This window comes from Phyllopteryx taeniolatus, chromosome 5 (assembly GCF_024500385.1).
Source record: "Phyllopteryx taeniolatus isolate TA_2022b chromosome 5, UOR_Ptae_1.2, whole genome shotgun sequence".
Classification (NCBI taxonomy): Eukaryota; Metazoa; Chordata; class Actinopteri; order Syngnathiformes; family Syngnathidae; genus Phyllopteryx; species Phyllopteryx taeniolatus.
This window is the reverse complement of record NC_084506.1, coordinates 2,803,559-2,830,985: the sequence shown is the minus strand read 5'-3', so window position 1 is coordinate 2,830,985 and position 27,427 is coordinate 2,803,559. Positions and strand designations below refer to the sequence as shown.

At 42.4% G+C, this 27,427-nt stretch overlaps 1 protein-coding gene and 1 long non-coding RNA gene across 3 annotated transcripts in view; one reads left to right on the top strand and one right to left on the bottom strand.

The window, feature by feature from the left end:
• The window catches only part of smpd3 (sphingomyelin phosphodiesterase 3), an 88,590-nt gene extending 74,197 nt beyond the window's left edge, over nt 1-14,393 (top strand). The window contains exons 6-10 of one of the 2 annotated variants that reach the window (XM_061772958.1): nt 4,650-4,811; nt 7,001-7,090; nt 8,678-8,741; nt 9,034-9,202; nt 11,110-14,393. In XM_061772958.1, coding sequence (XP_061628942.1) covers nt 4,650-4,811; nt 7,001-7,090; nt 8,678-8,741; nt 9,034-9,202; nt 11,110-11,211 — 587 coding nt within the window. In that variant the 3' untranslated portion in view covers nt 11,212-14,393. Of the gene's footprint in view, nt 1-4,649; nt 4,812-7,000; nt 7,091-8,677; nt 8,742-9,033; nt 9,203-11,109 lie in introns of those variants that run through there. The other variant, XM_061772959.1, reaches the window with a different exon arrangement.
• On the bottom strand, nt 4,406-11,218 carry LOC133477796 (uncharacterized). Its single transcript, XR_009788474.1, has 4 exons — nt 11,091-11,218; nt 10,406-10,505; nt 9,068-9,192; nt 4,406-4,730 (listed from the first exon to the last, which is right to left on the bottom strand). It is a non-coding gene; the product is annotated as an uncharacterized LOC133477796 (long non-coding RNA).
• Nucleotides 14,394-27,427: the final 13,034 nt, after the last annotated feature.

The following is a 27,427-nucleotide window of genomic DNA, read 5'->3' as shown; positions in this document are numbered from 1 at the left end:
ATTTCATTACAATTAAAAGTGTCCTTGGCATCATAACACCTCCTCCCTTAGAACCCTGTCTGTCATTTCTAAACATTTTATAACCAGGTACAGATAGTATTGCTGAGGGCAAAGATTCATGGAGCCATGTCTCACATAGGCAGAGGAAGTCAATATTTGAGTCAGTGAGAAGGTGATTGACCTGATCACTTTTTGTTAAAATGCTTCGTATATTTAAGTGTGCACAAAGAATGCCTTTTGGTATACGTGTTGAGTTCCATATTAATTTAGAGTTATTAACGGATTGGAACACCCTGCATTTCCGGTGCTTTAGTATTGCGGGGTTTGGCAGCCCCCTGTTTCTTTTATTGGCAATGTTTGCATATAGCTTTACGCTGCCAGCTTCCGCATCAGCCAGCAGTGGAGGAGGCCCAGCCGGCAGAGGTGGAAGCCCAGCCGGCAGAGGTGGAGGCCCAGCCGGCAGTGGTGGAGGCCGCCGGCAGTGGTGGAGGCCCAACCGGCAGTGGTGGAGGCCCAGCCGGCAGTGGTGGAGGCCCAGCCGGCAGTGGTGGAGGCCCAGCCGGCAGAGGTGGAGGCCCAGCCGGCAGAGGTGGAGGCCCAGCCGGCAATGGTGGAGGCCCGGCTAGCAGTGGTGGAGGCCCAGCTAGCAGTGGTGGAGGCCCGGCCAGCAGTGGTGGAGGCCCAGCTAGCAGTGATGGAGGCCCAACTAGCAGTGTTGTTGGCCCAGGTGGCAGTGGTAGAGGCCCAGCTAGCAGAGGTGGAGGCCCAGCTAGAAGTGGTGGAGGCCCAGCCGGCAATGTTGAAGGCCCAGCCGGCAATGGTGGAGGCTCAGCCGGCAATGGTGGAGGCCCAGCTAGCAGTGGTGTTGGCCCAACTAGCAGTGATGTTGGCCCAACGAGCAGTGGTGTTGGCCCAACTAGCAGTGGTGGAGGCCCAGCCAGCAGAGGTGGAGGCCCAGCCGGCAATGGTGGAGGCCCAGCTAGCAGTGGTGGAGGCCCGGCCAGCAGTGGTGGAGGCCCAGCTAGCAGTGATGGAGGCCCAACTAGCAGTGGTGTTGGCCCAGGTGGCAGTGGTAGAGGCCCAGCTAGCAGAGGTGGAGGCCCAGCTACCAGTGGTGGAGGCCCAGCCGCCAATGGTGGAGGCCCAGCTAGCAGTGGTGGAGGCCCAACTAGCAATGGTGTTGGCCCAGGTGGCAGTGGTAGAGGCCCAGCTAGCAGAGGTGGAGGCCCAGCCGGTAGAGGTGGAGGCCTAGCTAGCAATGATGTTAGCTGATCTAGCATTGGTGTTAGCCCGGCTGCTCGAGGTAAAGGTCCAGTTGGCAGTGATGTTGGCCCAGTTAGCAGAGGTGGAGGCCCAGCTAGCACTGGCCCAGGGTTTAGTTCAACATCACCAGCCAAAAGAAGTATCAGCAAGAGATTAAAAACACCCAGGAGTGGTTTGCCTGTGACAGCCTGTTCCTGCTCACCTGGGGGTGGCCTAGCATGGCCATAGTCCAGTACCCTTGTGAATAGCATGTGCTGACTCCATCTGGCTGGATACAAGGTTAGAGTGTCCCTTTTTCTTGGACATGTTGAACTTAGCAGAAGATAGAGGGTTATCCAAACAGCAAAGGAATACGTTGATAGCATAATCCATGGTCCTATTTGATCTTTGGATGACTTTTTAAGCAAACGCACAGGACCTGCCAAACTGTGTGGCTGCACCCCCGGCAGCCATCTTGGCTGGTTTGGTTTTTTTTGGTAGCTTGTTGAATGCAAGTTTAATGCACCTTTGTTCCGCCTTGCTGTTCTATATACCATCATTGCTCGTGTATAATACGCACCCCCATAGTTGACCTCAAAATTCTGGAAAACCCTTCTTCCAAAAGTCATTTTTACAATGCATGATTTTGCTTCTACCCATATGATAAAAACATGTAGTGTTATCTGTATTTTGTTATTTTTTTCAAATATTATTTATTCTGAAGTTAAGCACTTCATTTGAACACGTAATAACTTTTTATTTACTTGCTGTTATTTTGAAACTCAAAGCCCTACTTTTATTTAGTAAATGAGAAAACACACAGTTGTGCTCATATGTTTGATTACCCAGGCAGAATTTGTAAGATGGGTACAATTCTTTCAAGAAAACATGAAGGGCCAGGCGAAACACATTTAATTTTATTTTAATGGGATTCAATGAAATTAAACTGTCAAGCATTTCAGAAAAGCATTATCATCAAACTTAACATAACCATAAATAAATTAATGATGGTTGTTGTTCAGTCATAAGTCATATTTACAAAAACAATATTTCACAAATTCTGCCAGGGTATGTAAATTTATGAGCACAACTGTACATATTATGCAGTCATAGCTACCCATCATATTGGAATGAAAGGGTAGGCTACACCTTTTTCATAACCTCTAGGTGGGGGTGGTGTATTAGAATGAAAGTGTACACCTTTCTCATAACGTCTAGTTGGCGATGGCATATTGGAATGAAAGTGTACAGGTTTTTCATAACCTCTAGATGGCGGCATACATTTATAAAATGGGAACGTTTGTTTTTCATTTTCCCCTATACGTATGTATAAAGCGCACCATCGACTTTTTAAATTTTGGGGGGGGAAGAAATGCGCATTATACACGAGAAATTACAGTAAATGGCATAGACATGCAAGAGGGGGGTTTTGTGCCGCCAATACCCCGCCTTCAGTGTTTGTACCAAAGCCAGAGTGACCCATAGATACAGTTACGTATATTGGAAATCTGGCACAATGCAGAAAACAGCATTATTTTGCTTCTTCGCCGTTGTTACAGTCATATTAAGATTTATGATACGACAAATACAAATTACATAAAAACACAGGCCCTTACATACTGTGGATAAAACAGTGTGCATGAAGTGCTTCAAACTGGACCTGAGAGTGAAAAAATCAAAAGCAATCTACACCCTAACAAATATCTTGACGCCTCTTTATCACACTATTCTACTTTTTCACACCTACCGCCCCCTTGTTCAGCTCCTCTCATCCCTCTGCACCTTAATTTTGTCTGCTTTGCAGGAGGAACAGATACACATTGCCCCAGTAAAATAGTACACAGCAAAAGTCTCACTAAAATTAGTAACTTACTGTAATAACAAAGAGTAAACCCACACATTTAGGAACTGATAGAGTTCCGGTGGTTTACATTACAAAACCTGATATAGATTTTGTTTTCTCTCCAGAAAGAATAAGCGATGGTTCTCCCTTTGTCATTCTGAAGTGACAGTTCTTTACCCATCAAGTAATAGTCTGATGTGCATTTAGCTCTACCCAATAACTGCCATTCCCTAACGACTGTGGTACCTAGCACAACTTTTGTGAAATTTGAAAAGTTAAACTCGCAAGACTCTTAGGAACCCAACGATGTACTAGGCTAGGGAACAAAAAACACTTTCGATTGAAAACAGAAACTATAGCAATTCATACAATGCATATTCACATTTTGTATTATTAGACCAGCGATGTGCAATAGATTCTGTATGTCAAATATGATTTGACACAAATAGCCATCCATCCATTCATTTTCTATGCTGCTTGTTCTCAATGTGAGCTGCAGCTTATCCCTGACTGGGCTAGAGACACATACAAATATGCTGTCTCTTGATTACAATTTAATGCTACTGTTTCTACTGAAGAATATCATTTCACCGAGATAATAGGAAGGTTGTCTTTATGTCAGCTTTTTTACATGGTTTTCAAATTACATCAGTTAGTTACAATGCAAGCAAAGTCATTTTTTTGTTTTGTTTCTCAATACATTAAATATGTTTGAAGATAAGTGCTGAGAACATGTGCAAAGACAGAACAATACTGAATTGTTGTTTTCCTGGTTTTGTGGGCGGGGCAAAAATCAATGTCACGGGGCTGGGGCGTATATACCGCTATATAAACACCAAGAGCCCTTATTCCATGCAGTGGCCATTGGGTGGAATTGCACTTCCTTGTAAAGAACTTCACCCAGTTCTACCAGTATAGTGTGCAATGTGTTTTGTGTTATTTCGGCAACGTATCTTGCCGTCGGGCACCCACGCACGATCCGCCACCCCGCAGCCCATTATCAGCGTTTAGAGATGCTGCTGGAGGTCCAGGGCAACAGCATTAGTGCTGTTACCCTCACAGCCTCCTTTTCTCCACCTTCCCGCCCCACGAGGACTGGATAGCGTCGTGCAGCTTTGACAGCTTATGGACCTTTCTGCGGCCACAGACGCACAATGCCCCCTGAATTTCAAAGGAGGGACAATGGTCCTGGCGGCGGGGCTTATGGTCGTTATGCCGGCTCAGAGGCTGCTTCTCTGCAGCCCGTGACAGCGTGTGATATCTCGGTCACTGGAAAGGAGCCTTGAGAGAAGGAAGGTGGTAAGTGTATTTGATTAACAGGAGAGGCGGGATTTTCAGAGCTCTCAGCGACACGGCCACAGCGTCTGCAAGCTGAAAGAATGTCTCAATTCTTGACCATTTTGAAGCCTGATTTCACAAACTTTTCCATTTTTTTTTTATTCATCCATTCATTGTCCGGCTTGTTAGAAGACTCTTCTCTGTGTTGACATTTCTTCCCCCCTCCTGTTTGGTTTCACTTTAACACTGATGACAAAATCAGACATTTCCCTGTATTTTCTGCCAGGTGATGCCTCTGTGCGATGTGAACAGCTGGACTTGTTGCTCCAGTGGGGGGCAGAGTTCCGCCAAGCTTCATCACATCATCCTGAAGGGGAAAAAGTTATTGAAGACCTTGTGGCCTTTGACGTCCTTCTGGGTGACCTCAACTTTGACAACTGCTCTTCAGGTATGCATACCTAAGGCTAAATAAAACCATTCTGTAGAAGGATCTGTGTCTTCATTTTAATATCCAAGCATTTTAGCACTATAAAAGCCAGGTAGTTTATGGTTGACGAAGTTCTATGAATTTTCTCAAGACAACACATAATGTATCTGAGTAGTGTGGACTGTTATGAAGTGCCTGCATGCATTCCCTACAACATATGGGCATGCTCCTGATGAGATGGCAAATTGTCTCCTCTGGATCGCCCCCATTGAATTCAGATTTGGAGAACGGTCCGGACAGTCAATAAATAGCATCGATGCCTTTGTCATCCAAGAGCTGACACACTCCAGCCAGATTATAATCAAAGAAAAATGATTAATGTGCCGCCGCACAGGTTGTGTGCGGGTTCCTGTGTTAAAAATGCACTATTAACACACCCTGTGTAGCAAGCGTGTGACGTATGTTCTTCTACCGTCCCTGAGCGTGCTTTAAGCTGTTTAATGATACCGCATTTGGAGTTTACTGGAAAACTAAATGCACAAAAAGAATTACACACATTGTACCGTGTATTAGGACACACATCGTTTTCGAGATCGCCATCTTAATGCTAACAGTCAATGGGAGACCCTGTTGATGGGCTATCTAAAATTAGCATTAGATTACGGTGGGATTTACCTTCAGAAACGAATATTCACACACAGACACCATAGTAACACATATGGACTGGTAATATACCGGTAACAATAGTTTCAGTCATATATTCTTCCGGGCGGCATGGTTGATGACTGGCTAGCACATCCGCCTCACAGTTCTGAGGACCCAGGTTCAAATCCGGCCTCGCCTGTGTGGAGTTTGCATGTTCTTCCTGTGCCTGTGTGGGTTTTCTTCACGTACTCCAGTTTCCTCCTGGGATAGGCTCCAGCACGCTAGTGAGGATAAGTGGTACGAAAAATGGATGGATATATTCTTCCTAATCTCTGAAAAAACAAGTTTATTGAAGTTCTATCTTTTTTTTTTACTTACCGAAACATGTAGCTCCATGCATGCATCGCACCAAACTGGCCCATAAGAGGCCAAGGGAAACTTCTGGTCGCAGTTTCTGACAGGGCAGATTTTAGTGCAACACCAGGAAAACTTCCATGCGCTCTTTTCCAGAATCCATTGCTATACTTAAAATTACTTTTTGACTGCATCAAAATGCATATTTAATGTGTTATTTTGTACAGGCAGGGTGTACTAGTTAAAGTGGTATCATGTTTAGTCATTTTATGTGTTGTTTTTAGTTGTTAAATTACTGTTTTTGGTGGCAATCTGGTACTCGTACTCAAATGGTAAGAGTGATGTCGCCGATTAACACCACCTGCAGGCCCCAAGAATCTATAAATGTCAGCCAGTCCACACGTTGCATAATGTGCGCAATAACATCCATCCATCTTCCGTTCCGCTTATCGTCACTAGGGTCACGGGTGTGCCCATCATTATTCCACATAGGATGGATAAGATAATTGCCAGCTAATGATCCCGTGGAATTGTTAACTTTGGAGCTGATTTTCAATAAACATCTTTATATCGGGATGTGTTTATGGGAATTTATAATCATTTTCCCACAAGCACATTGTGAGGTTACACATTGATGTTGAACAAAAAGGCCTGGCTCTTAAGTTTTTATGTTGGCAAAATCAGTGTTTGCTCTAATTCATCCAAAAGTGTTCAATAGGGTTGAGGTCAGGATTGTGCAGGCCATTCAAGTTCATCTACATCTAACTCTCTCATCTGTGTCTTTATGCACCTCAATTTGTACACTGATGCACAGCCATGTTGGAACAAGAGGGCCCATCTCCAAACTGTTACCACAAAGTTGGAAATGTCCAAAATATTAGCCCCTGAGCTCCAGTGAAAGGAACTCTGAATGCTTCAGCATACCAAGAGATTTTGGGATTACCCCTTCCTGTTCCAATATGTCTGTGCACCAATGCACAAAGCAAGGTCCATAAAGACATGGATGAGAGGATTTGGTATGGATAAACTTGACTGGCCTGAACATAGAACGGATTCCATGACTGTCGCAACAGCTCCTGCCATAGCGGGCCGTAGCCACACAAAGTATAATCCTTTTTGGGCCTTTTTGAGGATGTACTGTAGTTCATTTTGAACATTTTGAACTCCCACTTTGGTCCCACGTAAATGTGTTTTTGTATTTTTTCCCCCAGAGGACAAGTTGGAACAACAGCATGCACTTTTTTCTTTTTACAAGGACCCGTGCCGCCAGGGACCAGGAGAGGACAAACCATGGGCTCTGGGTAATAATGCTCTCACACAGACACAACAACACTCACACTGACACACACTACAGCTCTTGTCACTCACACTTCTACAGGCTGGTAACTTACAGCGACAGGATACATCTATGACACAAACAATAGAAGCTAAGCCAAATATACTGCAATCTGGCTCTCCAGTTAAAACGCCATGGTTCCACCTTTTAAAATGAAATCCATTTAGTACAGTGATGATGCATGGGCATTAATGGCGTAGCAACCAGAAGGTTTGGTCTGGATAGGAAGTGTTATATAGGCCAGCGGTATTTCAGGGACAGTGTGTGTTAGTTCACTGAGGCCTTATTTATGTAGATGGGATTTTGTGTGATGGACCAGCACAACAGATCGGCTTGTTGTCTCTTGGAAGTTGTTATAAAATAGGGAATCAAGGAATAAAGAATGAATCAATGAAAGATTGAGAGGAGGATTATCCTATCTCATCAAGCTTACCCAAAAAAAAGAATAAATGAACACAATAGCCAAAACGGCAGGCAGCCAGCCAACCAGTCAGCCAGCCAGCTCGCCCATTGTCCTACTTTGTACTTAATATGCAGTATCAGAATAAAGCAGTATTTAATAATTTGGCCAAACCTTGAAGTGTAAGTATGATCTGCTATAGATAAAATTAGCAATTAAATTGATTCATGTTTTGGGGGTTTTTTTTGTTTACAATTTATCCATCAATTTTGTCACCATTATGGTCGCAGGTGTGCTAGAGCCTATCCCAGTTCACTTTGGGTTAAGAGGGGTACAGTACACCGTCGGCAGCCAATCACTTGACACGTATAGACAAACAACATTCACACTTGTATTCGTACCTACGGGGAAGTAAGAATCTTCGGTTATTTTAAGAAACATGTTTTGCGGATGTGGGAGGAAACCAGAGTAGCTGGAGAGCAGGCACCACAGGGAGAACTTGAAAAACCCCACACAGAACTTTTTCAAAGGAGATTCGAGGCGAAAAAGCTAGCCGTAATTCAACCGTGCTGCCTATGTTAACAACATGAATATCCATTATTATTTCCTATGTTAAGGCAAAAATAGAAAGGCGAATGACCGCGACCAGTGCATTCATTTATTTGCTTGGTACTTTGGCTTCTTTCATTCATTTCCTGTTGTATTCTACATGTTTGTGATCTAAGTGCCATCAAGGCTTGTATTTGTATTGTGACAATAAGGTCTCGTGACACTGATTTTGCCAACATAAAAACTTAATTCAATGTTTTATTGTTAACCGCACTCCAAGTGTAAACAAGCTGATGTGTTAAGCTAGTTTGGCATAGGTTTTCATTTTATACTGTTTATCAGAAATTCTGTAGTAATGTGTCACTGATTCAAATTATATTCCTTGAAATGTGTTGTCTTTTGGGTGCCCTTATGGGATTGAGGACAACTTCATGGAGGAACAGCTTTTTTTCTTTTACACATGGTTAATTAAAAGGAAGATTAAGTGAGATATTAAAATAAAGACTACTTGGCAATAAATTGTATTTGAATTGTGTGTGACAGTGTGTTCTCCGCCTCTCATGCTTATGCATCATAATTTGTTTCTTCACGACCATTGAAAAGGTACCCTGCTGGATCCCAGTGGACTTTATGATGATGAGGTCAGTTCACCGGAAAGTTTACAAAAGTAAGTTCAAAAATGTGTCATGTTTTTGTTCAACTGTCAATTTGATTGTTTTTTTTTCAAAGTGATGACCATGAGCAATAGATTTCAGGTAGTATAATTAAGCATTAACTGAAGTATTTGTAAATTAAAAAACAACCCTACTGTTACATTTGTTATTATGCTAGATAATACTGACCTCCCACATGTCAGAAGCTCTATTTTGCTCGAACTGTTGCACTTTCATTCCCAACATTTCTTGTGTTGGGATGGGCATCACAGTTTGACACGTCTCTCATATCATATGTCACTTTAGAGTGATGGAGAACGAGGAGGGCAGAAAGGAGTACCTGGTGTTTCCTCCAAGCAAAAGCCAGTGTCCCTCCAGCAGCCAGAAAGGAAGGAACATTCCACTGAAAGGCAATGGACGTCGGATTGACTACATCCTGTACAGTGACGAGGTCCTGCAGCAGGACTGGAAATTGGTACGATTTAGGAACAATATTCAAATGGAATTAGTATGTACAATCATTTTCACAAATCCCACACCTGTAGCAAAAAAGTCTCTATTACAGATCAAGTGGTATGCCCCCTTCACAGTTTAAAAACAAAGCAAAACAGGTTCTAAACATTGTGCCAAGGTTTAATAAAGGGGTTTACCTAATGTGGTGTTTCTAAACTGTAAGTTATTGTTACAACCATTTAAAAAGTCTATCTTTTGTCTATGTTTGTCTTTGGTTTTCCACGGTAATTTGCGCTGTGAGCCAACATCAAATTTAAATTACATTTCTACTGATGTGGAATGACAATAGTCCCATTTAGCACAAACCCATCATTGAATATTAATTTCCGATTACTTTCAATATACTGGAATAGTGGAGTACCCGAGATGTGTCTTGAATTTTGAATTAGGTTTTCAAATCAAACGCATCAATTGCAGTGAAATTGAAAAAATATACTAAATATACGCACATTAGATGCTTTGTTTTGTTAAGTCTTCAGTTATTGTTTTGTATCAAACAACAATACACTTCCTACCCAAGTCGGAATAATTGCTTCAATTGATTGTGTCAAAAAAGTACCAAGAGTTAATGTGTTAATCTAAACCTGCTGTCGGATCAGAAATGGGAACTAAATATTTAAATATGTCATAAAGCTAATAGGATGAATAATAAAATCTCGTAAATAAATAATATATCATAAAATAATCGTCTTGCATGTTAAATATGTTTGTTAAGGGGATTTGAAAACCTAAAACGTGATTTGTACAGCATATTGCCGCTTAATGCCACCTTGTGTCAGAACGTGGTACTGTAACATCCATTCAAGTCAGTGATGCATTGGTTTTTACTTGACCTTAAAAAGAAACCTCAGCCTCCATTTAATGTTTTTTCTCCATGTACTGCACAAGGACTACTGGCGGCCAGCCACATCATTATGACCACTTGAACCAAATAATGATTGTAAAATTATTACCTCTCTGACAGTGGCAATCAAAACAGAGCATTATTACCTTTTAACCATTAAGTTCAGTTTCGGAAACAACAATTATGACCATACTATAATAATATACCGAGCAAGAGCTGTTAAGGAGGGGAAAAATCAGTGTTGAAAAAAATGTTGAAAGGAGATGGGAAGTATCATTGCATATGTCAACATGGGACACCTGTCACAAAGCCTCTACTCACATGGTTCCAACTCTCGGCTAGTAAAACGTATGGTGTCTTTGGCATTCTCAGCGACAGATATTCTGTATTGGACACAATCCCACATGTGGTTCAGGAAATTCTGCAAGAGATCAGAGCATCATTAATTGCACTAACATTGTAACCCTGGGTGCCAGGTTCACCGACACCAAAAGTAGCAATAATTTACAGTATCTGTACTCTCGAAAGAGTCTCTGGTAGGATGAAGGGCAAATTTTATAAGACAGTGGTAAGGCCAGCCAGAAGGTACGGCTTACAGACAGTGGCACTGAAGAGACAACAGGAAGCAGAACTGGAGGTGGCGGAAATGAAGATGTTGAGGTTCTCTCTAGGAGTGACCAGGTTGGATAGGATTAGAAATGAGCTCATCAGAGGGACAGTCAAGGTTAGGTTTGGAAACAAAGTTAGAGAGAGCAGACTTCGATGGTTTGGACACGTCCAGAGGAGAGAGAGTGAGTATATTGGTAGAAGGATGATGAGGATGGAGGTGCCAGGCAAGAGAGCAAGAAGAAGACCAAAGAGAATGTTGATGGATGTCGTGAGGGAGGACATGAGGGCAGTTGGTGTTCGAGAGGAGGAAGCAGGAGATAGGTTTACATGGAAAAGATGCTCTATCTGAACCAAATTATATGATACTCAGGGTTTTTGAATAATTCAGAATAATGACCTTCTTCCTTCCTCTACAGGAACTAGAGGAGTTCAACTTTGTAACGCAGTTGGCTGGCCTCACGGATCACCTGCCTGTGGCCATGCGATTGGCTGTCTCCACAGGGGAGGAGGAGTCTTAGATTGACCACCTGCATTGGTCAAAAATACTGCCATTCAAGGATCACGGACAACGAAGATGAACGGATTATGTTTTTATGGAAAAGGAGCATCTTGTGAAGGATAATAATTTTACGTGGGCACAACAGAAGATAATCCCGCTGTTAGGGAATATACAAAAATACAAAAGAAAGAAAGACTGATGTGACTGAGAGTTGGGGCAATTACAAAATAAGAAGAGTAATCTCACCTCCACCCTGGACACGAATACACGTAATTGCCATTGGAGTGTCTGATACCATCTGGCATTTCTGCTGCTCGCCCTGTGGACAACACATCCCCTATTGCACTCCAACAATGATTAAAGACAGTAGTTACAAGTAGTTTGTTAGTTAGCGAGCAATTTCCTCATTCACGTATGGCGTTGGGGTTTACGAATGGAAGGATGTCGCCATTTTGAATTTATCGCGGATTTATCCATTTACATCGTAGTGACTCAAACAGCATGAAGTGAAAGTGCACCTTAATCCGGATCTGCACAAACATTTACTGGATTACAGCGTAATTTGGCTCGCGCACCACAGCTCGACAAAGTGGTGGGAATGGTCGAGTCATCTTTTATCTAACGAATTATGATAATTTTATGCTTGGTGGAGGAAATAAGAGTAATGCCTGCAGCTGCTAACTGGCTTCTACAATAACAATGATCCACGTCACTATGTCATGTTCCTATCCCAAAATGTTACTGGTCTGTTCAGTTATTCATTTACCTTACCTGTCGCTCACCTCAACAAGTGTCTTCTTTAACAACTAACAAATACAAAGAAAATTGAATAAAATTAAAATAGTGTGATTTCTACTGTTTTGTAGGGGCTTAAATAGTTGTTTAATACAATATAAATCATTTTTAAATGAATAACTACAGGTATATGATGTAAAGATAGAGGAACAGTAGTCCTTGTAGCATGTTTTACAACTTTGATAAGGGAAATAAAGAGAGGACATTTTTAAGCTTCGTTGATGCATGATGGAAAATGGTATCTGTTTACAATTTTAATATAGCAACTTAATGATACATGCTCGCTTGAGTTTGGCTATGTAACGACTTTGGAATATGTCCGAGACTTCCACACACTCACAGCTACTGTGCACCAATGCAGCTCTCCTAAATGTTAAACTCCGCCAGGTTAGTGTTACCTGACATTGCCATATATTCTCTAACAGCCATATCGGAGATCCTGGTTTATTATGATAAATGTGGCCCCATGTGGTTTGAGCCAGATAAAAAGAGGATGTGGGGTCTATACAAAGGCCCCCGTGGCAACAAATAAGCCCTTTTGAGTACTAGAGAATACAATATTGTTTTTTTACCTAGTTATTTTCTATTTATGTTCTTCTGAGTGGCCTATGAGGATGTCACAAATAGAGATGAGAAAATAAATTCGCTACACCATTGCTTCCATTTAGAGTAACCAACTTTTTCACTCGTAAACTAGACCATTCCAATGGTGACTTAAATGTTACATCGTCTTGCTTTTCAGGTTTTTATTACAATAGGTGTGTTACACGTCGGTGAGCTACTAATAACACAAGAAGAAACATTTCTGAATTGTATTTGTGAAACATGAACAATAACATAATCAATTCAGGTTAACAGATTTGATTTGTGATATCTGGTCTTTGAACAATTTATCATCTGCTTGTTTGTGTGTGTGTTTGTTTGTTCGTTTGTTTGTTTGTTTTGGCACTAAATGAGAAATTGATACAAAGGTGTGTGCACGTGTGACATAATTTTACACATTTCAGTGCATATAAATTGTTTCCCCAAATGAAAGGAAACAGAGGACCATTTCCATATTTATATTGTAATGTGGGTTAAACCATTACAGTGTGCTCTAATCAGATCTAAATACACTCTTGCCACCCGACTGCTCGTAACTCTCCTTTTAGGACACACATGAACGTTATTATTGATGTAATGGCAGTCTCAATTTGAAAATCTGTTGTAAACATATTTTTTTCCCAAAATGCTTACGTTTGAGTGTCACAATATTTGAATCACATTCTTTGGTAAGAGCAAAGATTCTAAATTGGAACAAACCTTTCGCTTGTATGATAAGTAGCCAGGGGGCTATTTTGCGATACCAAATAAATCTGTCCTGATGTGAATATGTTGATATGTTTAGTTAAGGAGTAGGGCGTAGTGTGCTGAAGCTACAATAACTTTTTAATATTTGGGGCGTCATAAATGATACATTCTCATGATAATTGCTTACACCTTTGTGGAATGTAGAAAGATGTGGAGGAATTCAGAGTTTTTTTTTTTATGTGACTTTAGTGAGTGTATTTTGGCGAATAATAACACAGTGGGTGAAGAATTTGGTCGGTGCAAATATAAAGTATAAGATCACACTGTAAGTCTAGTTAACCATGTACCACGTATGCTGAGTATTACCTCTCAATGAGAATGACAACAATGTCAACATGCCATACGTCTTATCATCTTTGTTAAATCACAATCTCTTGTGCATACAGTAGAACCTCTTCAGCGCATTGGCGCTTAGTGCTGTTGGGTTCACATTAGATTACGGTCAAAGCCTGCATAGTTTCTTACAGACATCAAATGGTGCCTTGCGTTGTAATCAGGTTCGGTAGAGTCCATGTAGAATAATCCAGTTGGGTCAAACTATAGATTACCACTAAAATTGTCCATGGAATTCACTTGATAGAAGCATTTATTTTTTCAATTACCAGCGATTCAGCCAGGGCCCAATGAAAAAGACATCACTTTTTTCTATTGCATTGATTTTGGCCTTCCCATTTTCTATGGTCCTTGTGAGTCATGGTCTCTTAGGATTGCCATGACTTTCAACAATTATATAGAGGAATTTTATCTCGCAAATATTAACTAACCTGCAGTGTGAGCCAAACAACAACACGTTAATTTTTCGCTTTTCGAGCTGCATTAAGTGTTACATACTGTACCTTTAGGCTTGTCATCAGATTAGAAGAGACGTTTCGCTTCACTCTCCTTTGTAACTTTGTCTTCTGCAATCTTTTAATGTTGATATTTTTAAATGACTTGTGTCTCTTTTTTTACTGGGGTTGTCATGCTTGGTCTCAGTCACGTAACTGAGTAATCCCAATTTTTTTTTCTTTAATAAAGTTTGTTTGCTTTAAAAAGAGAAGCAATTTTCTCTCAAAATCTGCATCTATTTGTTTATTTAACCTTTTAATTTTGTCACTTCATGCATTACTTACGGCAGCACGTTGGGCGACTGGTTAGCACATCTGCCTGACAGTTCTGTCACGGGCGTGCCGGAGCCTATCCCTGCTATCTCCGGGCAAGAAGTGGGGTCCACCCTGAACTAGTCGCCAGCCAATCGCAGGGCACATACTGTATAAACAAACAACCATTCGCACTCACATTCACACCGACGGGCAATTTAAGAGTCTTCAATTAAGCTACCATGCATGTTTTGGAGATGTGGGATTTTTTTTTCTCCTGCCAACTTCCACACTGCTGTCTCCCCCGCTACTTGTACACATTCGTGGCCAACAAATTTGCCTCATCCCACGCAGTAGTTTCCAGGCAGGACACGTCCTGCTCCAATATTACTGGCTCTAGGACACGCGCCGCTACACTATGATTGGCTGCTGTATCCCGGTAGAACACGCCCTACTGCTTCCAGAAGGGAAAAGGAAGTATGTAACTTAAGTGTGGCAGCGTTAACATGTTTCCCACTAACCCTAACCGACCGACCCAAATCCTAAACTTAACCCATCTTAACAACGCCTTAGCACCAACCCTAGCCCAAAACCTAGCCATAACAAACTTCTGCGCTGCTGACCTCAACCCGTGACGTTGTGAGTCGGTGGGCCGAATACGTCGAAGACCTCCTCAATTCTACCGACATACCTTCCCATGAGTAAGCAGTCTGTAGACTCTGAGGTAGATTCTTCTATCATACATGCAAATCAGTCGCCTTTCGGCAAAATTTGACGTTTTGAACAGATCCGATGAGTTTTTCTAGGGGGGGGGGGTCGCTGTCGCTGTCTCTGTTGTCATAGGCTGTTTCGTACTCCTTGAACCCTGGCAGCTAGATTCATTCCGCACATCCACCATCCACACACAGATGTAATTGTGAATATTACTCCGTGGCACACTAATATACTGCCGCATCGGCCTGAGGTTCCGCCTGTGCGCTGGGGACCGGCTTTGGATAAATCACAGGCGTTGACGAGACCAGAAAAAACACTTCTGCCGTTAAGAAGTAACAGTACTTTTACTCCATTACAATGATCTAAATGTCGGTCACTACTTTTATTTATCAATTATTGCTTATTTATCAACTATTTCGTGAGCGAGACTACGACTTAGACCTCCGCATTGGCACTGTTTGCTCACCAATGAAACAACTCAAGAAAGTCGCATGATCTCACACTGTTGGTCTTGGGTATTAAAACCAGATAAACCAGCCCGGCTGATCGTCGTGCCTGCGTGGCGGCCATGTTGGAAAGGTCGTCGTTACCATGAAGGCAACGGTGCGCAACTCGTCATGTTTACATTTAGACGAACAAAAACAACAGCTTTCATGTGTTGTAGTATTTGTCTGGCACTGTCTGCCCAAACTTATAACTTGAGAAAACACCGTGCAGTAAATTGCAGATGTTTTGTTGTATGTGATGTTAGGGATTATGTCACAACACAGAATGAACTAACTTGAAATTTAGCAATGGCCAATAAAAACAGAACAATATTGTACTTAACACTTTCCTGGAGGATGCATTTGGGATTAGCCTTTGAAGTTGGTAATAGTGAAAAATTAAGTGAAACAGGCAATGAGTGTAGTTAATTATTTTCCAGAATGAGAGCGCTTAAAGAGGAGGATGCTATTCATGTGGCACATCTTGATGGAGGCATCAGGTGCAGGTGGAGATGGGCCTGGCTCAAGTTGGAGGCCAAAACAAAAAAGAAATGAGGCAAATTTAATTTTAATCCTAAATTTGTACATCAACATGTACTTGAGCGGGGTAAATAAATGTTTCTCTGCGTGAAGGAAATTTGTTAATTTTGCTACTTTGCATTATTGTACTCTTCAGAGTCTTCCAGATTGCTTAATTTTTGTTAAAATCAAAAACATTCTCTGCGGGAGCATTCTTTTTTGTCACCTTTTTCATGCCTTTGGTGTTTGCATGTCTGTTCTATCTTTGGGGTTGAGGTCTCCGAGATGGTAAAAAAGTTCCTCGGTGGTACGGCCCCAGGGGTGGATGAAATCCGTCCAGAGTTCCTAGAGGCTCTGGATGTTGTGGGGCTGTCCAAGTTGACACACCTCTGCAGCATTGTGCCTCTGGATTGGCAGACCGGGGTGGTGTTCCCCCTTTTTCAGAAGGGGGACCGGAGAGTGTGTTCAAAGTATAGGAAAAATCACACTCCTCAGCCTCCCTGGTCTAGTCTATCCAAGGGTTCTGGAGAGGAGGGTCCGTCAGGAAGTGGAATCTCAGATTCAGGAGGAGCAGTGTGGTTTTCGTCCAGGCCGTGAAACAGCGGACCAGGTCTACACCCTCTGCAGGGTCCTCGAGGGTGCATGGGAGTTTGCCCAACCATTCTACATGGGTTTTGTGGACTTGGAGAAGGCGTTTGACCATGTCCCTCAGGGAGTCCTGTGGGGGGTGCTCCAGGAGTATGGGGTTCCAACTCCCTATACTCCCTGCTCGGTCCCTGTACCACCGGTGTCAGAGTTTGGTCCGCATTGCTGGCAGGAAGTTGGATTCGTTTTCACTGAGAGCTGGACTCTGCCAAGGCTGCCCTTTGTCACCAATTCTTTTCATTAACGTTATTGATAGAATTTCTAGGCGCAGTCGGGGTGTTGAGGGGGTTCGGTTTGATGACGTTAGTATCACGTCGCTGCTTTTTGCAGATGATGTGATTTTGACGGCTTCATCAAGCCGTGATCTCCAATTCTCACTTGAACGGTTCGCAGTCGAGTGAGAAGCGGAAGATACACTAAGGACTCTTCTGCCTGTCTCTCTGATCACCTTGGCTGTAGTGGTCCAGTTTCCTGGAAGCTCCTCCTGTCCACCAAGAGCCCGTCTCATCTCTTCTCGAAAAGGCGCAGAACACTATTCCTTTCTCAGCTTCCACCACATGGTTCTCTGCTCTGTCTTTGTCTTCTTAATCTTCCTCCCCACCACCAGAGTCATCTTACACACCACCATCCACAGCTGTCTAGCCACACTCTCCCCTGCCACTACCTTACAGTCAGTAACCTCCATCGTCTGCTACACTGTCTGCAAAAAAGGTAATCCACCTGTGTACTTCTACCTACATTCTTGTAGGTCACTCTATGTTCCTGCCTCTTCTGGAAGTAAATGTTCACTACAGCCATTTCCATCCTTTTTGCAAAGTCTGTCCCTCCAAGTTCCTTTCCTGGATGCCAAACTTACCCATCACTTCTGCATCACCCCTGTTTCCTTCACTAACATGTCCATTACCATCTGCACCAATCACGACTCTCTCCCTCTGTCTGAGATGCTCAGAACTACTTTGGCTAGCTCCTTCCGGAATTTCTCTTTCACCTCTCGGTCACATCCTACGTGTGGGGCATAGCCACTAATCACATTATACATTCATTCATTCAGCTTCCGTAGCGCTTATTCTCACTAGCGTCGCGGGCGTGCTGGAGCCTATCCCAGCTAACTTTGGGCGAGAGGCGGGTTACACCCTGAACCATTCACGCTCAGATTCACATCTACGGGCAATTTATAGTTTTCAATTAACCTACCATGCATGTTTTTGGGATGTGGGAGGAAACCGGAGCACCCGGAGAAAACCCACACAGGCACAGAAAAGATGCAAACTCAGGCGAGGCCGGATTTGAACCCCGGTCCTCAGAACTGTGAGGCAGATGCGCGAGGCAGATGCGCTAACCAGTCGTCCACCGTGCCGCACATTATACATAAAGCCTTCAATTTTAGCCTCATCACTCGATCTGATACTCTTTTCACCTCCAAGACATTCTTAGCCAACTCTTCTTTTAAAATAACCCCGACTCCATTTCTCTTCCCATCTACACCATGGTAAAATAATTTAAACCCTGCCCCTAAACTTCTTGCCGGTATGAAATTCTTTGGATGAACGCTTATATTTGTTTGGCAAACTTTTAAACTGGATGCCCATCCTGACACAACCCTCTGGATTTATGGGACTGGCCTACACTTTGCACTGGCTTGTACAAGTACTGGCCTTAACCACCTTCACTGAAAATGTTTTGAGAAATGACTACAAAGATAAGTACTGTACTGCCTTTCTTGACCTCGAAGCTGCCTACGATATGGTCTGGCCCCAAGGTCTCTTCCGAAAACTTACAAAAGTGCTCCATGCCTGGGTAATAGAAACCATCAAAACCATTTTGACCAACCGGAGGTTCAATGACCCCAGACAGAACACAAGCACATGGAGAACCCAGACAAATGAGCTCCCACAAGGCTCAGTTCTAGCCCCAACACTGTTCAGTCTCTACACCAATGACCTACCGAGCACTCAGTCACGTACATTTATCTATGTAGATGATGTCTGTCTGGAATTCCAAGGACATGCATTTGAACAACTGGATCAGGTGTTCACTGAAGACCTTACCAAACTGGACCAGTACTGCAAAACTTGGCGCCTAAAACCAAGCCCAACAAAAACTGTCTCCAGTGTATTCTATCTCCACAATGCCAAGGCTGCCAAAGAATTAAACATCTTCCTCGGTGATCTTAAATTTAAGCATGACTCTAATCCAACCTACCTTAGAGTGACCTTTGACAGGACCCTTTCCTTGAAGGAAAATATAAAAGGGAAGGCAGCCAAACTAAGTTCAGAAACAACCCACACATAATGGGGGGCATCAACTTCCACATTACGCACCTAAGCACTGGCCCTCCTGGACTCTGCAGCAGAATATTGTGACCCTGTTTGGTACAGATCATCCCATACACACAACATGGACACACAGTTTAACACAACCATGCGACTCATAACTTGGACAATTCGCTCAACACCACTCCCATGGCTCCCTGTCTAATCAAACATTGCTCCCCCACACATCTGGCAAACAGCATCTACTCAAAGAGTCCTCCAAAAGATTGAAGGCTCCGCCCATCCACTGATCCATCAATATATTTTCATCCCACCCACTGCTCGACTCCCATCAAGACGCCGCATCCAGAAGAACCCCCCCCCACACCAGCTGACTTAACCATGCAAGCAGCTTGGAAGAAGGAATGGGCGTTCAAGGAGGTCCCCAATAAACATCTGGTGTCATTCCCTACTCAATAGGTCCCTGGCACTGAGCTTTCAAGGAGACGGCGGTCAACCATTAATAGATTAAGGAATGGTCATGGTCTGTCACATTCAGTTCTAGGCTCTGTGTCTTCCTCTTCTCTTTCTGCCGAAGAACCCGCTTTCCACCTCTTCTTCTTCTTCTTCTTTGACTTCGACTTCGACCTACAGTAGCTGAATTTCCAACAGCGCCCTGCAGGTTGACGGCGCCGGTGGCGGACGTTGTTAACCCGGGCCACGACCGATCCGGTATGGAATTCTTTGGATGAACGCTCATATTTGTTTGGCAAGGTTTTAAGCCGGATGCCCTTCCTGACGCAACCCTCTGCATTTATCCGGGCTTGGGACCGGCCTACAGTTTGCACTGACTTGTGCCCGCCATAGGGCTGCATTCGTGTTCAGTTATCCATGTGTCTAAATATTGAATTTTATCAGGATCCTGTTTTTTAATGAACTTCCAATCTTTACACTGCAGTGTATCCCTGGGTTTTATTTTATTACTTCTTTTCCCCATTTTAGAGACTTTGGTCCAGTTTGTCAACACCTAGGATGTTCTAAAAACTGGTTTCTTATCACTAGGACAGCAACTCAAATTTTCTGTTGTGGTAATTCTCACTTTAACCTTTTCAGGTGGAGGATTCTTGCCTTTGCATCCACACCAGTCTGCTGTTGACAATCCCACTGTTTTATATGAGATAAATACCTAGTGGTATTTTTATCTCCATTCATTCATTTCTCAATCACACAAGCGCTTTATAACTGCGATTTTCACGGAATTTAAGTGTACACAGGACTCCGCCATCCTTCTTCTACGGAATTTATCGGACTCCGCCGTCCCTCATTTACCTGCCATTTGCTAGTATTTTTATTTCCTAACGCGCAATGACCTCCAATTATAAACGCGCAATGACCTCCAGTCATTCACTTCCCCCCTTTAAGGAAGTTTAACTCACCACTATTGTCTTCCCGCCGTCGGAATGCCGTCAACCGTCAGATCTCAACTGGCGGGTTGAGGTCCAGTCCTGGAAAAGGACCTTTAGGCTCACTCTAGGGAGCCTGCCGTGGCCACGGTCTTTCTGGAGTCCACCACACCCGCTGGAATCCTCAGGTCTTTTGGCATCCAGCTCGAAGGACCAAGTTAATGTCAGGTTCAAACAACCTAGAACATTTAATAAACAATAAACAAGGAAGGAAGACAAGAGACTGGTTCTTTTACTCGTGAGGAGAATGGACAGAGTTGTACGCAGTTACAACCTCCTACGGCTCTGAGCACACTCTGCCGATCCCTCTCTTTTTATTTCCTTAGGGTGGTTCCTAATTACACAGCTGTTGCTGCTGCTATCTTGAGATAAGGGCACACACAGTAGCAACGTGAAACAATCACAGATATGACTCATTGTGCAGATGATAATGCAGATGTGTTCTTCATCAGCGCTGATTGTTTCACCCTTCGACCGCAAAATGTTCCAGTCGCTATCTTTTGATGAGGGCACAGTCCTCTTCACAGACAACTTCAACTTTCATGATACAATCAACTTTATACTGCTGAATGAATGCTTTGCAATAGGATTAGAGTAAACATGAGATAACTTATGTACATTTATACTAACACATACATTGTGGACTTCACTAGCATTTTGAATCATTCATTGAAACGGAGCAGTTGTACTTAATTGAAACCTGTCAACATTTTTAAAATGTGATCTATATCTGAAATGCAATTCCTTTTGTCTTTTAAGAAGAAATTAGTATCTTACTCAGCACATTGACTGATAAACGCAATAATTCTATCTTACTGTGCAAAAAGAAATGGTAATGGTGAAGGAGAAAATGCTCTCTAAGCTTTGCAACATTTGTGCTTGTCGACTTAAAACTGCGACCATGCTAACGAACACAATGAGAACACCTTTTGCACAAAGAGTGCAAATGATCAGTTCATCATTAACATGCAAGATAATTTTCAGTGTGAGATCAGAATATTGACAAATAAACAATGTGGATGTGACAAATTTTATTTGTAAGGCTTTCTATTTATTTGCATGTTACAAATTCACAAAATCTTGAAATTCAAGTGGGATGGGTAAACCATCAAATGTACTGTCAAGGGGATCAAACAACAGTAATCCATTGTAGGTAACTCAGAAACAAATAAAAATGACAATATTATTTCAAAAAAATGTGTGGATAACATGATCATAGTTCCATAATCTAATGAGAAAATCTAACTCGTGCATCTCAATCATTAAAGAGAAAAATTCATTCCAGTTTAGTTTCAATTAAAAAAGTGAAATGTGTATATTATACAAATTCATTAAACACATGGGGGGGGGGACAATTTTGATTGTTTCTAATGTAATGATTTTCTTTGTAAGTGATATAAAAAATATTTCAATGTGTGTCGTGAAACTTGTGTATTAGTAGAGGTGCAACAATCGATTAATCGACAACTAATCGATTATGAAATTAATAACTATTTTGGATCATTGATTAATCATTTAAAGACCTTGCTTACCTTAAAATTGTCCAAATCCTCTGAATTTCATCCTCTCGGCAGTAAATATTCTCCGATTTCTGTAGTCATCCATAAAAACAGACTATCTTTGTGTTGAATCAAAATAAGACATTTGCAAAAAATCTGCTTTTCCTTTGGACAATGAACATTTTTGCCGATTTTATTTTTATTTTATTTATTTATTTATTTATTTATTTTTTTTACACGTTCTGACCAATTTTTTTAATCCAATGAAACGATTAATTAAAAAAATTATTGACAGATTAGTCCATTATTAAAATAATTGTTGCAGCCTTATATATGAGTCACTTTCTTAATTGAACTACTGAAATTTGTTTTTTCATGATATTCTAGTTTATTGAGATACACCTGGGTGTACAATTAGATCCTGAAGTATTAGATAACAGAGTTAGTTTTTATGGTTTTACTTTTATATACCACAACAGTGGAGTCAATTGTCCAAACACCTTTGAGCCCCTCAAAGTGGAATGAGTTTACTGAATGCATTATTTTTGCATTTAACATAAACTACACTTCTTACCATGCTTCTTACACATATCGTTTACATTATCACAACGGGAGGCCCAAGAATGGGTAGGAAAAGATGGAAAAGCACGATGCTAATTGCTAAGCTATCGAGTCATGAAGTCGCAAAACACCGAAATAAGTGATTGGGTGATACAGTAGACTTGTCACATAGTCCTGGCTGGAAATAACAAACCAATTAATGTGGGTCTGGAAATATAAATTCACAGTCTCACAAGATGACTTCTGAACCGGAAATGAATTAATTAAAATTAGAAAAAAAAAATTTTTTGGAAGATGGCACGTCGAAATCTCATATACTTTGATTCAGGCTGCAACTATGTCTACCATTACAAAGTCGATGCAATAAATACATTAAAATAACATATTGAAGCCGTAATTTATTAACGATTACGATTATAAAGTAATGATTATGTTGTGCAATTGAACGGTATGCGAAATTATTTTTATCCTATTACATAATATAACTGTTCCGCGGTAATATTCTTGACAAAATTTTGAAGGTATGGAAATTCAAACAAATTTGGACAAATTGCTCTTGAAGTTAATTTAATGCAGCCCTATGGGGGGAACAAGTCAGTGCAAACTGTAGCCCGGTCCCAAGCCCGGATAAATGCAAAGGGTTTCGTCAGGAAGGGCATCCGGCTTAAATCCTTGCCAAACAAATTCGTTCATCCAAAGAATTCCATACCGGATCAATCGTGGCCCGGGTTAACAACGTCCGCCACCGGCGCCGTAAACCTGCGGGGCGCCGTTGGAAATTCAGCTACTGTGGGTCGAAGTCAAAGAAGAAGAAGAGGTGGAAAGCGGGTTCTTCGGCAGAAAGAGAAGAGGAAAACACAGAGCCTAGAACTGAATGTTTGGACTTTGAATGTTGGGACTATGACAGGAAAATCTTGGGACTTGGTTGACATGATGATTAGGAGAAAGGTTGATATATTGTGTGTCCAGGAGACCAGGTGGAAAGGCAGTAAGGCAAGAAGTTTAGGGGCAGGGTTTAAATTATTTTACCATGGTGTAGATGGGAAGAGAAATGGAGTCGGGGTTATTTTAAAAGAAGAGTTGGCTAAGAATGTCTTGGAGGTGAAAAGAGTATCAGATCGAGTGATGAGGCTGAAATTTGAAATTGAGGGTGTTATGTGTAATGTGATTAGTGGCTATGCCCCACAGGTAGAATGTGACCTAGAGGTAAAAGAGAAATTCTGGAAGGAGCTAGATGAAGTAGTTCTGAGCATCCCAGACAGAGAGAGAGTTGTAATTGGTGAAGATTGTAATGGACATGTTGGTGAAGGTAATAGGGGTGATGAAGAAGTGATGGGTAAGTACGGCATCCAGGAAAGGAACTTTGAGGGACAAATGGTGGTAGACTTTGCAACAAGGATGCAAATGGCTGTAGTGAACACTTTTTTCCAGAAGAGGCACGAACATAGGGTGACCTACAAGAGCGGAGGTAGAAGCACGCAGGTGGATTACATTTTGTGCAGACGATGTAATCTGAAGGAGGTTACGGACTGTAAGGTAGTGGTAGGGGAGAGTGTGGCTAGACAGCATAGGATGGTGGTATGTAAGATGACTCTGGTGGTGGGGAGGAAGATTAGGAAGACAAAGGCAGAGAAGAGAACCATGTGGTGGAAGCTGAGACAGGACGAGTGTTGTGCAGCTTTTCGGGAAGAGGTGAGACAGGCTCTCGGTGGACGGGAGGAGCTTCCAGAAGACTGGACCACTGCAGCCAAGGTGATCAGAGAGGCAGGCAGGAGAGTACTTGGTGTATCTTCTGGCAGGAAAGGAGAGAAGGAGACTTGGTGGTGGAACCTCACAGTACAGGAAATCATACAAGGAAAAACGTTAGCTAAGAAGAAGTGGGACACTGAGAGGACCGAGGAGAGGTGAAAGGAATACATTGAGATGTTACACAGGGCAAAGTTAGAGGTGGCAAAGGCCAAACAAGAGGCATATGATGACATGTATGGCAGGTTGGACACTAAAGAAGGAGAAAAGGATCTATACAGGCTGGCCAGACAGAGGGATATAGATGGGAAGGATGTGCAGCAGGTTAGGGTGATTAAGGATAGAGATGGAAATATGTTGACTGGTGCCAGCAGTGTGCTAGCTAGATTGAAAGAATACTTCGAGGAGTTGATGAATGAGGAAAATGATAGAGAAGGGAGAGTAGAAGAGGCAAGTGTGGTGGACCAGGAAGTGGCAATTATTAGTAAGGGGTAAGTTAGAAAGGCATTAAAGAGGATGAAAAATGGAAAGGCAGTTGGTCCTGATGACATTCCTGTGGAGGTATGGAAGCATCTAGGAGAGGTGGCTGTGGAGTTTTTGACCAGCTTGTTCAATAGAATTCTAGTGCGTGAGAAGATGCCTGAGGAATGGAGGAAAAGTGTACTGGTGCCCATTTTTAAGAACAAAGGTGATGTGCAGAGCTGTGGCAACTATAGAGGAATAAAGTTGATGAGCCACACAATGAAGTTATGGGAAAGAGTAGTGGAGGCTAGACTCAGGACAGAAGTGAGTATTTGCGAGCAACAGTATGGTTTCATGCCTAGAAAGAGTACCACAGATGCATTATTTGCCTTGAGGATGTTGATGGAAAAGTACAGAGAAGGTCAGAAGGAGCTACATTGTGTCTTTCTAAATCTAGAGAAAGCCTATGACAGAGTACCCAGAGAGGAACTGTGGTACTGCATGCGGACGTCTGGAAGAGAAGTATGTTAGAATAATACAGGACATGTACGAGGGCAGCAGAACAGCGGTGAGGTGTGCTGTAGGTGTGACAGACGAATTTAAGGGGGAGGTGGGACTGCATCAGGGATCAGCCCTGAGCCCCTTCCTGTTTGCAGTGGCTAACAGATGAGGTTAGACTGGAATCCCCGTGGACCATGATGTTTGCAGATGACATTGTGATCTGCAGTGAAAGCAGGGAGCAGCTGGAGGAACAGTTAGAAAGATGGAGGCATGCACTGGAAAGAAGAGGAATGAAGATTAAGCCGAAGTAAAACAAAATATATGTGCAGAAATGAGAGGGGTGGTGGGGGAAGAGTGAGGCTACAGGGAGAAGCGATAGCAAGGGTGGAGGACTTTAAATACTTGGGGTCAACCGTCCAGAGCAATGGTGAGTGTGGTCAGGAAGTGAAGAAACGGGTCCAAGCAGGTTGGAATGGGTGGAGGAAGGTGTCAGGTGTGTTATGTAACAGAAGAGTTTCTGCTAGGATGAAGGGCAAAGTTTATAAAATAGTGGTGAGGCCCGCCATGATGTACGTTTTGGAGACAGTGGCACTGAAGAGACAACAGGAAGCAGAGCTGGAGGTGGCGGAAATGAAGATGTTGAGGTTCGCTCTTGGAGTGACCAGGTTGGATAAAATTAGAAATGAGCTCATCAGAGGGACAGCCAAGGTTCGATGTTTTGGAGACAAAGTTAGAGAGAGCAGACTTCGATGGTTTGGACACGTCCAGAGGAGAAATGGTGAGTATATTGGTAGAAGGATGATGAGGATGGAGCTGCCAGGCAAGAGAGCAAGAGGAAGACCAAAGAGAAGGTTGATGGATGTCGTGAGGGAAGACATGATGGCAGTTGGTGTTCGAGAGGAGGATGCAGGAGATAGGGTTACATGGAAAAGGATGACGCGCTGTGGCGACCCCTAACGGGACAAGCCGAAAGGAAAAGAAGAAGAAGAAGAAGCTCTAGAAGTTAATTTCTATAGGTTGGCAGCTCTGCTTCAATCTTGTTTTCATCATTGATAAAAATTATGTCATTGTCCAGATTCCAGGTACTTCTTAACCTAGTTCTCCCTACAATGCCATTTTTGGGAGTCTTATTGCCGAATAGCATCACAAGATAATTTCTGGGTGGAATTTAAAGGTGCCATATTTTACCAAGCCAACTTTTTCTTGTATTTGGGCTGTAATATTGTCTCTATGGTGCCTCAGTAAACATAAATTAAAATCATCCACACATTCCTGAATTCCAGATGTTTTTCTGGCAAGAGGCCTGAAATCAGGTCATTCGAATTTCTCGAGGTTATCTACGTCACTCGTGGAGAGCTCTGCCTACCTCTACGCCCCTGAGCCAGCGTCATCAAAATAACAAACCTGTGCTCTCAGAGGTAGTGACAGGTGGGTCTTCCACACGGAGGCAACCAATCAGAGGAAAGAGGGTGGTCTTTGTCAAATATGGACAAAGCCACAAAACTGGGTCAAACAGTAGTAGCTGTCAGAGGGGCCTTTTCTGGACTCTCGTATGACAAAACCAGTGTGTGTGTTGTTTTGTTTTTTAAATGAAATTAACAGTTTTATACTAAGTCCATTTTAGAGAGTCACTCTATGGAGGTCTAAATAGCCAACATATGGAACCTTTACACGTAGCGTTTTACTAATATCTCATTTAGGCACACTTTTGTGCAACATTACCACCAGTTTTTTTTATAATGTCCATAAGCAGAGTTATTATCTACACATAAGGGACAATATTGAAATTAGTTGTTAAACGACCCTGGTGAGGATAAGCGGTATGGAAAATGAATGAATGAATGTTAAATGTTAAGAGCAGAAAATCCAATGCAGATTGGAGGACTACAGTTGAGTGTGTTACATAGGTCTATTAAAAACATACTATTTAAAGACAGCTTTTGGAGGGTAAAATATAATGAAAATGTATAGCGAGAGCCTGCAAAACAATGCAACAGCTCAGTGGCATTTGGAGTTGAAGCAGCAACATATCTTATAGTCGGCAGTTGAAACATTTCGGTGTAAGAAATGTCCATGTAATTTTCTTTGAAGCCACGTAACTGTGCATGCATGTGCCTGTTTGCGGCTGTTGTTCCTCCAGGGGACTGATATGCCTGTCCATGTT